This window comes from Gymnoscopelus microlampas (assembly GCF_963454915.1).
Source record: "Gymnoscopelus microlampas genome assembly, chromosome: 21".
Lineage (NCBI taxonomy): Eukaryota > Metazoa > Chordata > Actinopteri > Myctophiformes > Myctophidae > Gymnoscopelus > Gymnoscopelus microlampas.
This window is the reverse complement of record NC_139958.1, coordinates 44,325,776-44,339,463: the sequence shown is the minus strand read 5'-3', so window position 1 is coordinate 44,339,463 and position 13,688 is coordinate 44,325,776. Positions and strand designations below refer to the sequence as shown.

The following is a 13,688-nucleotide window of genomic DNA, read 5'->3' as shown; positions in this document are numbered from 1 at the left end:
TTTGGGAACCAAAATGGAGTGTTTCTAGGGAGCCAACATGCACAATATCAGCACCCTGACCAGAATGGAACAGAGCCTTCATTAGTATCATTGGTAACACCTGTGAAGGAAGTAAGAAGAGGCCCAATTTCTTTCCAATATGGCTGCTGTGCATAGAGTAGGGGTGTGCCGATATATCGTCCCGCGATATATCGCGATACGTTTTTGCGACGATATGTATCGTTTTGGAAAAAAAAAAATATCGTTTTGAATTTTTTTTTTTTTTTTTTTACACCAATCAAAATAATCAGGCATGCAAACAGCCCCGAGGTGAAAAGGGTGACAACATGTTGTTTTTTTTCGGGTCAGGTGTCACACTATTGCCCTATTTGGATTCAAAACGTCTGAAAAGCTACAAGTTTGCATGTCTGAATAATGCAAAAACAGAATTATTTGTTTGCATTTCCTTTTTTTCTCCCCCATTTATTTTCATAATAAAAAAAGTGCGTATCGTATCGTATCGAAATCGTATCGAAGTTGTGAGCCAAATATCGTATCGTATCGTTTCGTGAAATTAGTGTATCGGCACACCCCTAGAGCCTATTCGTCCCTGTCCGAGACATGAGTGCCGAGTCCGCCGCGAACAGGAACATATTGCAGTTACATGCTGATTTCATGTCGTTAAGGCATGTTAACAACAGTAACGGCCCCAGAATGCTTCCCTGGGGGACCCCAAAGTTCACTGGGAGGGGGGGATGAGGACACGGGTTCCATTTACGTCAAACACCTGTTCTCTTCTCTCTGGGTAGGATTTCAGCCTAAAGCGTTATGGACAGACTCATTCTGTATATGTAGCGGGCTGAGATACCCATATAGACCTTCTCTCTCTCTCTCTCTCTCTCTCTCTCTCTCTCTTTCTCTCTCTCTGTCTGTCTGTCTGTCTGTCTGTCTGTCTGTCTGTCGTTCACTGTCTCTGTCAATCTGCCTCTCTCTCTCTGTCTGTCTGTCTGTCTGTCTGTCTCTGCCTGTCTGTCTGTCTGTCTGTCTGTCTGTCTGTCTGTCTCTCTCTCTCTCTCTCTCTCTCTCTCTCTCTCTCTCTCTCTCTCTCTCTCTCTCTCTCTCTCTCTCACATAGAGATCAGGATGATGCTGCTGTAGCAGGGCAGGCACACACACACACACACACACACACACACACACACACACACACACACACACACACACACACACACACACACACACACACACACACACACACACACACACACACACAAACATTTCTCTTAGGCGTGGGAGAGAGCTCCCTTGCTAAAAACACCTCCCACTCATGCAGCGCACGACACCTGGTAACCATGACAACACAACCCATGGCTTCCCAACGCAATGACTGTAACCACGGCAACACAATAGCCGCATCCCATTTACTCAATACTTTGATTCCTCGCATCCTCCATTCGCTTGTTTCCTATGTTGCCTTAGCCCCTCCTTCGAGAGAAACGAGGAAAGAGGAATCGACAGGGTTTGCTTTAACATTAAGACCTGGAACTGTGTCATTTCTAGATTTGAGCTAAAAAGCTTTATTTTACACTTTGGGCTATTCAAAAATAGCAGATCTACAAGCTCATAGCGCGGCACCGAGTGCCGCGCTACGAGCTTGTAGATCTGCTATTTTTGAAAAATCGTGAAAATGTGTGCAAATCTTTGAATATATATATTTTTAAAGCGAACATTTTTAACGCAAATCTTTGCTTCTGGGGGTCCCTGGAACAAAATATTGTGATGGGGGTCCGCGGTCAAATACATATAATTCTGGGGGTCCTTGACATGAAAAAGATTGAGCACCACTGATATAGAAATATACGTTTTTCAGAATACTGTTGAGATTTAGGAGACATGTAGAATCGGCTTCAGGTCTCAATGGGTTAACCACTTAAAACCTATTATGGTTGCCCGGAGTCCCTCGGGGCTCTATACGAGTGTCTTTTCTGTTGGGACGGTTATCGTTGTTATCGTTTACCGGGATAAAAAATAAACACGCACAATAATCATATCGCAGTCAGAGATTTAAAAATGATGGTGGACTTGTCCTCAGCCATACACTGGGATCAATTGGCTTTTGCCGAGCTGCATATCCGGTACCACTTCGTAAACTCTCTATGCTTAGTAAAATGGACCTTTAAAGAGCACACTCTTTTTCATTCTACACCAAATCTCTTGGCGAACGCTCCACCCCAGAAAGTGGAGGTGCAAGTGGTTAAAAACGATAATAATTTTAAGAGTTTTAAGCATCTTTTGATTATCGCGATAATATCGTTAATCACAGTTATTTTGGGATTAACTCTTTATAATCGTAACATGAAATATGAAATATTGTGCCATCCCTAGCCCAGTGGTTCTCAAACTTTTTGGTCACAGGGCACCCCTGAATTACATTGTACATTTTTAGAACCTAACATTTATGTCATAAATGTTGGTCACGAAGACAAGTTGAGAGAATATCCCTTTCCATTAGGACAGATTGAAAATAACTTTATACGTGGCGTTTAACCACTTGAACCCCAGCATCCACATTTGCCAAAAATAGCCGATCTAATAGCTCACAACTCAACACGTTGTGAGCTATTAGATAGGCTATTTTTGGTGAAGAGATTTGGGGTAGAAAAAGAGCGCATCAAGCACAGTACAATTCAGGTCTGTTCTAATAAGAGGTGGTTAAACTGAAGTTTAAATAATAAATATACATCCAATAATATATATATATATATATATTCGGTGGCACCCCCCGGACTCACAGCACCCTAGGGTGTCACGGCACCAGCGTTGATTTTGTCGACTAAAACTGTGACGAAAATAAAAACTAAGCTATAATGATTAAAACCTATTTCATCAACAAATAAAAACTAGACTAAAATGTTAGCGAGGGACTAGTGGAGCAGAGATCCAGTAGAACTAAAAGACAAGTCATTTTATGTTTGGTTGCGCTCGGGTGTTGTGCTCTGAAAATAGCAGATATTTTCACCATGCAACCAAGAGCAAAATCAGCCATTACGACGCCATCAAGGCCTGCCAAAATATATTTTAGTATATACTGTACTATAATCTTATGACATTTAATCGACTAAAACTAGACAAAAACTAAAACATTTCAGACGACTAAAATATGACTGAAACTAAATGGAATTTGAAAAGACTAGGACTAGAACTAAATCAACATTTGCTGTCAAAATCAACACTGCACGGCACCCACTTTGAGAAACCCTTCCCTGGTTAATATCTCCCGTCAAACGACAACGATGACAGTGATCCAAATGGCTCCAATTATACACAGGCTCAGACATCTACCTCGGTACCTGGACGTTGGTCGGACTCGGATCCACACAGGTATGAGTAGCTTACCTAGCCATCCAGCGCCAGAGTTGGGGACACACATGTCGGTCTCTGCACTGGGCAGCACAAAGCCCACCACGAACACCTCCACTCCGTCTGACATCAACGCCAGGCCCAGAACGAAGAACAGCTGCCACTGGAACCTGCCATAGTGGATGAAAGTCACCAAGCAGTGGTGGAAAAAGTACTCACATTTCTTACTTAAAGGGCAAGACCACTTTGGTAGAGGTTTGGGTTGTGTAGTTATCTTTGCATGACGTAACTCCAAAGGTGGACAAGAAATAAAAAATAATTGCTCCATTGATTAGAAATTGATGATTAAAATATGCTCCACGTTGACTTACATTGTACGGTGAAACAGCTCTCAAAGTCACTATTTTAGCTCGTACACAAACAAAGCTGGTTGAGACAATATAGATCGTCACCAAACCCAGTAGTGTTTATTTTTTTAATACAAATGTCAACTTCCTGTTGATTTGACTATTTGAAGTACTGTTTTAAAATAAAGAAACAGTACTGGGTTTTGTGATGTTCTATTGTCTGAATCAACTTAGTTTGCGTTTGTTTACATGTGATAAGAGTGACTTTGAGAGCGGTTTCACCATTCAATGTAGGTCAATGAGGAGCATATTTTGAATGATCAATTTCTAATCATTGGAGTGATTATTTTGGATTTCTTGTCCACCTTTGGAGTTACACCATGGCAAGTTAACTACACAACCCAGACCTCTACCAAAGTGGTCTTGCCCTTTAAGTAAAAGTATCAATACTGCGATATAGAAATACTCCCGTTACAAGTAAAAGTCTGGTATTCTGGTATTAGTAAATGTACAAACTTTTTGGCATCGAAATGTACTAGTAAAAGTAGAAAGTACTCATTATGCAGAATGTCCCCGTTTCACAAGTTTTCAAATGTATACAAATCTTTTGAAAATAGCAGATCTGCAAGCTCACAATGCGTCGCATCGCGACGCATTGTGAGCTTGAAGATCGGCTATTTTCAAATGGCCGAAATGTGTATAGGGCTGAAGAGGTTAGTGCATGTTTTGTAATAATAATCAAAAGTAACTAAGAAACTAACGTTTTCATATAATTGTAGTGGAGTAAAAGCACAATATGAGCCTCTGAGATGTAGTGGAGTAGAAGTAAAAGTACTTAAAATTGGCAATACTCCACGGCAATCTCCACGGCAAAGCTTTCCCCACAATAACAGAAAACAGAACACAGACACTCGCACAGCGCCCTGAGGGACTCCATATTTAAGTGGTTGAGTTAAAACAATAATGGGAGTACGTCTGCCACCACTGACCTTCCGTGACCACACTCCTGCATTATTAACTCGTACTGCTGGGCCAGTTCCTCCTCGTCGGCCAGACGCTCATTCTCCAGCTCCTTTTGTCCCTTAAGGCTGTCTGAGACCGGGCGTCCCAACGCCACCTAGATAGATAGATAGATAGATAGATAGATAGATAGATAGAGAGGTGGATAGATAGATAGATAGATAGATAGAGAGGTGGATAGATGGATAGATAGATAGATAGATAGATAGATAGATAGATAGATAGATAGATATATAGATAGATAGATAGATAGATAGATAGATAGATAGATAGATAGATAGATAGATAGATTGTTTCTGAATGGTGCGGGATACTGTAATGACAGTGGTGGAAAGTAACTAAGTAAATTTACTTAAGTACTGTACTTAATACTTTTACTTTTACTTCTACTCCACTACCTCTCAGAGGCAAATATTGTGCTTTTACTCCAATACAATTATTTGAAAACCTTAGGTTACTAGTTACTTTTCAGATATAAATTATGATATTATGAAACATACATTAACCACTTTAACGCTATTTTATACCTAGGCTATTTGAAAATAGACGATCTACAAGCTCACAACGCATGTAGATATGCTTTTTTCAAATATTTTTGTACTTTTACTTTTGGTACATTTTGATGCCAATACTTTTGTACTTTTACTCAAGTAATTTTTTCATTCCGGACTTTATACTTGTAACGGAGTATTTCTATATTGCAGTATTGGTACTTTTACTTAAGCAAAGAATTTGAGTACTTTTTCCACCACTGTGTAATGGCACTGTGATTGTGTGTATGTGTTTCTGCAAAGTGTGGGATATACTGTATTAGTGTACTGTTGTATACTATCGTTCGTCGTCAATGTTGTTTTTGTGACGTTGATTCTTCTTTTTGACTCCCGGAGTATAGCGACACCTGGCTGTATCTTAGCAGTACTTCTTTATTTTTACTCTGTACCTGTAACTTTTTAACTGCTGTCTTGCCTTTGGCGACCTACATTGTCAGTGAGGAATAGAAACACTGATGATGACCTGGCCCTCCGCTGGCTTTCCATCAGGGTACGGCGCCGGAACGCCCTGGTACTCCCCCTCGTAGATCTCGTCTTCGTCGTCGTGGCCCTCTGGGAATCACAATCAACGTAACGGTCACATCGCAAGCTTTAGAGCCGTGAGGAAGATGTTTAGATTTATGCACAGCCTCTGGCATAAATAAGAAGCAGGTGTGTACATGAGGTTAGAAGTAAGGTGGAGTAACAGTAATATGTACATGAGGTTATATATAAGGTGCAGTAGCACCTTATGTCTATTATGTATAATAATGATAATATTACTATTAATAATAATAATAATAACTAAAAAAAGTGCTCCTCGGAGCACAACTCTCCGCCAGAAGACTTTGGGAATGTTGGGAATGTTCTGTCTGTATAAGTGTCCTATCCGTCCTGTCTGTATAAGTGTCCTATCCCTCCTGTCTGTATAAGTGTCCTATCCGTCCTGTCTATGTAAGTGTCCTGTCTGTCCTGTCTGTGTAAGTGTCCTATCTGTCCTGTCTGTGTAAGTGTCCTATCCAATTGTTACAGTATCCGCCATTTCTCAGCCATTTCGTGATTGTTCCTGTCTTACCTCACTTTGAAAGAGGCACAGACTCTTTCAAAGTGACACACGTATTTATAGGCCGTTATACCGAACATAAGAGAACATTAGAACATGTTCTCTTATGTTCTAATTCTTACAAAAAATCCGTCCTGTCTGTATAAGTGTCCTATCCGTCCTGTCTGTATAAGTGTCCTATTCGTCCTGACCAATGTTTGCTTGGTTGACGGAAAGTGAAAACAAACTCTCTTGGCGGAAAAAGTGACTTGTGCTCCTCGGAGCTCCTCGGAGCACAAGTCTCCGCCAGCAGACTTGTGTTGGGAATGTTGGGAATGTTCTAATTCTTATGTTCTAACTGTCCTATCCATCCTGTCTGTATAAGTGTCCGATCCGTCCTGTCTGTATAAGTGTCCTATCCGTCCTGTCTGTATAAGTGTCCTATCCGTCTTGTCTGTATAAGTGTCCTATCCGTCCTGTCTATGTAAGTGTCCTATCCCTCCTGTCTGTGTAAGTGTCCTATCTGTCCATTTCTCAGCCATGTCAACTCGAAATCATGCTCGCTGGTTTGGGCGCTTAGCTGTTAACTAAGCATTTGTAGGATCGAGGCCTTCCCATCTAGAGAGGCTTTAGCTTAATTAAAGTATCTGCTTTGCATGCAATATTGTTGGAACTGTCTTACCTCACTTTGAAAGAGGCACAGACTCTTTCAAAGTGACGCATGTATTTTATAGGCCGCTATATGTCACTAGCCAATCGGATCACACTATTTCACCGTATTGTCACGTGTCACGTGAGGCTTGACCAATGTTAGTCCCAGTTTCAGAAAGTGAAAACAAACTCTCCTGGCGGAGAGAATAATGGTAATAATAATAATAATAATAATAGCAATAATAATAATGGTAATAATAATGATAATAATAATGATAATAATAATGATAATAATTATAATATATATATATATATATATATATATATATATATATATATATATATATATATATATATATATATATATATATATATATTGGGCTGTAGGGGTGCTTAATGTCTGATTTAACATATACTTGCTTGGTTTCTCCCAATAAATCATGATGTATATCGTATTTTTGGCAAACTATTAGTAAATTAATCTAACAAATTAGGCCAATCTCTCTGTCGAATAATGAAAAAAAAAATCGAATAATCGAGGTCAGGCCTAACTAACAGTATAGTCATACCTGTATTGTCACTGGAGGCCCCCTCCTCTTCGTCAGGCTGGTTCTGAACGCGGTGTTCACCGTCTTCCTCGTTCTGGAATTGTCCGTAGTGCCGTTGAGTCGAGTACTCGTCAGAGGCATGGTCGGCGGCCCTGTTGGCCTTTATGCTGACTTGGCGTTTGGCTTCTTTGGCGATGTCCTTGGCGATGTCCTTGGCCCCTCTGACCAGGGAGGCCCTGCTGTCGTAGGTTTCCTCCATGTCGACGCAGATTTTTGCTTGTTTACACTTCAACTCAGCAGAGCCCGTACTTTACCAAGTCCAACGGATGTGAACTGGCATTTGTCGCTATGGCGCAGTGGTTTCTCAAACGGGGGTACGTGGGAGAGAGTGGCACATTTAAAAAGGAAATATTTTACGGAACATATATATGTTACAAAAACTTGACCAGCACACTTGCTATTGAATAGAAAGCAATAGTTATTAGGCCACAGAATAAAATGTATCTGAACTAGTTGGCACTCTTGCATAGCATTCTCAAAATCAATCTGCTCAGGACGCACTAATTGCAACTCGTTCTCTATATCCTTCAAAAGGTGGGTTATCATTCATTCATATCATATGCTAGCAGTGGTTTTCTCTTGCAGTTTTTGGAGCAAAATGTTGTAGTTAGAAATCAGGTAAAGGGTTTGTTAGGTTACAGAAGCCCAAATAGTTTGAGAACCACTGCTATAGCGAGATAAGTCAGGTAAAACATGAAGCTACAATGTGTTTTTTTGTTGTCGTCTGTGGCCTCCTATTCAGTTGCAGGTTTATGTGTACGACAGTTTGAGCAGTCAGTGTTCAGAAGGCCGGGAAGTCATGTTTCTGCTCCAACATGATGTGCTCCCTCTAGTGGCTGGATGGAGCCTTTGGGATCGCCCTCTGGTGCTGGGATGGAGAAGAGCAGCCTGTGGACACAGAAGAAGGGGCGCTTCGTTGGTTTACAGCAGTCCTCACTGGTTTACAGTGGTCCTATCTGCTTTACAACAGTCCTACCTGCTTTACAGCAATCCTATCTGCCTTACAGCAGTCCTCTCTGCTTTACAGCCAGGCCCCCGGAGTTGCTAAGAAACATTGAAGCCGCCACCCCAGTGGCCAAAGCTGGGACTGCATGCGGGTAGAAATACATGCACGACCAAAACATACTAAATTTAATATATATATAATATAATACAAATATGTAAACATATTGTACATAAATACATATGCATTTACAGATAAACATGCATCTCGAGTGTATTTAATAAATATCTCGCGTTCATAGCTCAACACACGGGCTGCCGTAGGACGCAAACAGGACACTAGTGCGCATGCTCATAACTCGCTCGAAACGTCTCAAAAACGTCTCAATAATTCTACTTCCGCCAGACTTCCGGGTGCTTCAAAACGCCACAGAGCACTTTCATTGAAATGAATAGCTGGGGGCGGGGCAATTCGCCCTCTAGTTATATTATACCTCTATGTTTACAGCACTGCTTTACACAAGTCATCTCTGCTTTACAGCAGTCCTACATGCTTTGCAGCAATCCTATCTGCTTTACAGCAGTCGTATGTGCTTTACAGCAATCCTATCTGCTTTACAGCAGTCCTATCTGCTTTACAGCAATCCTATCTGCTTTACAGCAGTCCTATCTGCTTTACAGCAACCCTATCTGCTTTACAGTAGTCCTATCTGCTTTACAGCAATCCTATCTTTTTCACAGCACTCCTGTCTGCTTTACAGCAGTCTTATGTGCTTTACATCAATCATATCTGCTTTACAGCAGTCCTATCTGCTTTACAGCATTCCTGTCTGCTTTAGATAAGTCCCCAGGACCGCGGAGGATTAATGAAGCCTGGTGGCCAAATCTGGTCTTGCAAGACTTCTGCATTTAGAACGCTACTGCACATGCTTCTAACGTCTGGAACGCTAGTGCGCTCTTCTGTATTCGCTCCAACGTTGTAGCCAATTCAGGAAGAAGAGGGTGCTTCATGTACTGGTGAGCAACAACTTTGATTTAAATGAATAGGTGGGGGCGGGGCCGTCCGTTCTCTAGATATTATATTATAACTCTATTACTTTAGAGCAGTCCTATGTGCTTTACAGCAATCCTATCTGCTTTACAGCAATCCTATCTGCTTTAGAGCAGTTGGATGCTGTTGTAAACTCTCAGTCAGAACAGCACCTAGCAATGTAACACGAAAGCTTACTTTATTTTAGCTTATTAGATCTGCCACTTTCAATGCATGACACCGACATGCAACTAAATCAGTCTCACAGTATTGGGCCAGTGTAGTTTTTGTGTTATAATTAGAAGGGAGATTGACTATTAATTGTGGCGGGTGCTACAGAACGGTACGGATACGGACTCGAGAATCAGCGGCCGCTCGTGAATACGGGCGTGCAAATTGCAGTCCTTTATCTACCCACCAGGGAAAGTTGCTGAGCACAGATGCTCATTTTCAGCAACGCCCTACACACGCACACGCACACGCACACACACACACACACACACACACACACACACACACACACACACACACACACACACGCACACGCACACCTGGGAGTTGACTAGTAAAACCAGTCTTGGCCACTGAGCAGCTCAGTCGAGGGTACAGTGCCTTGCTCATGGGCACTTCAGCGGTGTTCAAGGGCTGGTGACCATTCATTTCCCCACCCAGATTTCTCCTGCCGTTCCGGGGAATCGAACCGGGAACCTTGCGGTAACAAACGCGTTCCTCTAAGCGTTTAGGCCAGCCGTTCTCAAACCTTTTAATTTCAAGAACCCCCCCATAACTCTGAGAGTGTACAAATGGAACCGTAAGGGTCCATTCGGTTCCATTTGTACACTCTCAGAGTGTACAAATGTACACCCGTAAGGGGGCATTTGGAACCCCCTCAAGAAACCGTATGGGTACCTGGACCCACTGCTTCAGGCCCCTGCTGCCCCTGACCGCTGCCCCCTGCTATAATAAAGGATTGTGGCCTATATTACAGCATACAAAGGTTAAATTGTGTAAATAATGGTTTGTGACTGGACACGCATTGCCTCTGAGTTTGGCCTTCTGCCCCGAGGTCATAGTGGCCTTATTAGTTGAGATTGTGAATTCTTAACTCCCCCTTACTCCACATGCCCATCTTCAAAAGACTCCAGTGACTCAATTCATTATTTACATGGCCTTCCTGCCCGGGCATTTGGCCTTTGTGCCCTCAAAAAAAGTGACAACACCAAAGGCCATGTGGCCTTGACCCTAAAATGACAAAATTCCAGGCACCAGCATGCTGCAATGTCAGCAGTAGGGCTGTATCTTTTTCCCAGAATCAAATTTTAACAGAGAGAGTAAGAGAGAGAGCAGTCACGATTATGAACGCACTAAAAATATACTGTATACTTCTCATATGAAAAATAGCATAGACACTCTACAAGCTCCCAACGCACGGTGAGCTTGTAGATCTGCTATTGTTTGCTCATTTTCAAACTTTTTGAAAATATTTTTTTTGTGTATATTTTTGACTTTTTTTGGACAATATAATGACCAGAATAGGAATGCCCATTTGAAAGTGGAAGAAAGCATGTTGTGATTTTGTGCAACAGGTTTTTTATTATTATTATTTGGGGGTCCTTTACATGAAAACGTTTGAGAGCCACTCGGTTAGATGTTACTGAAACAGAGAAATGGACAGGCCGTGAGAACGTGTTGGAAATTGACCAACAGACATAGCCATCAGGTATGCCTGATTTATATTGTGAGCTTGTACTGTAGATTGGCTATGAATCAGAGTATGAATCAGGCTTCATAATTATCTTGTAAATGGATGGTGAACTTGTCTCATAAATAAGATATCATCAAATATAGCACATGAGGCCATTCTGTGAATATGCTAAGATTGCATTTTGAAGTACAATTAACTTGCCATAAGCATTGTTGATAGCAATGATTTATAATGTTATTGGCTTGGCTGAGAGATGAAGCAGGGACCCCACTTTAACCCTCAATACTTAAAGGAGTAGTTCACCCCCAAAATTACTTATTTTCCATCAATTGCACACATGAAGCCATGCATTCATGGAGATGTTTTAGTTTTTGTCGCATTCCTAAGCCAATAATGTGGTGGTATTTGGGGTATTTCCGGGAGGAGACACAAAGAGTCTACTTTGTGTCTCCTACCGGATACATTAGCATCTTTCCGCCGGTAATCAAATTATTGGCTTAGGAATGCGACAAAAACAAAAAGAAATCCATGAATTCAAGGCTTCATGGGGTGTGTAATTGATAGAAAATAAGATTTTTTTGGGTGAACCTCTCCTTTAATAAACTTCACCTTTGGGCTCTGCACTTCTTGGCCTTATTTTCCCTCTACACCAAACATATTTCACCGAAAATATCCAATCTACAAGCTCACAACAGTGTGTGTGTGTGTGTGTGTGTGTGTGTGTGTGTGTGTGTGCGTGTGTGCGTGCGTGCGTGCGTGCGTGCGTGCGTGCGTGTGTGTGTGTGTGCGTGTCATCTTATAATGAGCATTTGTGAGGACCAATTATGTGAAGAGAAGGTTGAAAACGGGGGAAGTGCTCCTTTAGTTGATCTTTCACGTTTTGTACACCATTATTATTATTATTATTTTAAGTGAATATTTAATGTTTTATTCATATTTTATTTATTTGTTTGTTTGTTTGTTTGTTTGTTTATTTTATTTCGTCTCTAGCCTAATTTCAATTCAGACACAAGCTGAAATGATCATTTCTGTTCTCTGTTGCTTATTTCCATTCAGCACAATGCAGCACACGCACACGCACACGCACACGCACACACACACGCCGCAGCATCCATGGCGTGCTACTACAGCCCCGCCCCCCGCCCCCACACACACAGACACGCACGTGCGCACACACACACACCCACCCACGCAAAATAATTCATTCAGCAGTTCGTGACAGCAGTTTTTCTTTTTTTTTTTCACAGGACTCTGGTGTGAAACAGCCTCCTGCACCACAGCACGTTATTCTCGAGGCGCACCGACCGAATCGATTATCTATATTGCAGTGGTTTTCAACCAGTGGTCCGGGGACCAATAACCCGAGGTCCTAGAGGGGGTTCCAGGTGGTCCCCATCCATGCTAAATGATGGAGAGTTTGTCAAACAAATGGACCCTTTGGGTTCATTTTACACTCTCAAGAGTTCAAATATTGTTAAACATCTTAATTTACATTTAGTCTACACAGTAGGCTCTATGCACAGCAGCCATATTGGAAAGAAATTGGGCCTCCTCCTTACTTCCTTCACAGGTTTTACCAATGATACTAATGAAGGCTCTGTTATATTTCATGTAGCACAGTGGTTCTCAGACCTTTTTGATTTCAAGGACCCCCATTACTCTGAGAGTGTACAAATGGAACCAAATGGACCCGTACGGGTCCATTTGGTTCCATTTGTACACTCTCAGAGTTACACACCTTTTTAAGGGGACATTTGCAACCTCATCAAGGAACCATGAGGGTCCCTGCCCCTGGATCACACTGAGACCCACTGGTGTAGCAGAGTGCTCTTTGACCAGAATGGAACAGAGCCTTCATTAGTTTCATTGGTAACACCTTTGAAGGAAGTAAAGAATTTCTTCCCAAAATGGCTGTTGTGCATAGAGCCTTAGACGAATTGTTAATTTGATCAAGTTGACCTAGCAAGGATTTATTTTTATTTTTTAAAAAGATCATTTTAATAAGAATTTTTTTTATCCAACAAAAACAAAAAAAATCTATGTTTTGGGTCTGAGAGAGAGTCTAAATCTCATCCATATGGTGGTCCGTGGCTCAAACGGTGGTCCAATTGGAGAGAAGAGAAACCACTGATCTAGTGAATGCATCTCTCTCTCTCTCTCTCTCTCTCTCTCTCTCTCTCTCTCTCTCTCTCTCTCTCTCTCTCTGCGTTTAGCTTTTATTGCTGCAGACCTGCTTCATTTTATACTCCACCACACGCACGCACGCACGCACGCATGCACGCACACACACACACACACACACACACACACACACACACACACACACACACACACACACACACACACACACACACTGGTGTGAGCTACTGAGCGTGTAGATCGGCTATTTTCGGTGAGAGAGGTTTGGTGTATATATAGAGGGTAAAATAGCCGCCGATATACAAGCTCTATACAACGCATCGCGTTGTATAGAGC

General features: G+C 41.8%; 2 protein-coding genes across 2 annotated transcripts in view; both read right to left on the bottom strand.

The window, feature by feature from the left end:
* LOC311037573 (synaptic vesicle glycoprotein 2C-like) overlaps positions 1-7,735 on the bottom strand; it is a gene marked incomplete at both ends in the record, with an annotated part of 36,599 nt that extends 28,864 nt beyond the window's left edge. Inside the window, 4 exons of the mRNA XM_084046790.1 lie at positions 3,375-3,508; positions 4,675-4,802; positions 5,720-5,808; positions 7,498-7,735. Of these exons, the coding sequence (XP_083902916.1) occupies positions 3,375-3,508; positions 4,675-4,802; positions 5,720-5,808; positions 7,498-7,735 (589 nt within the window). The remainder of the gene's footprint in view (positions 1-3,374; positions 3,509-4,674; positions 4,803-5,719; positions 5,809-7,497) is intronic.
* The window catches only part of LOC311038260 (GTPase IMAP family member 8-like), a 487,341-nt gene that overhangs the window by 170,107 nt on the left and 303,546 nt on the right, over positions 1-13,688 (bottom strand). The window lies entirely within an intron of this gene.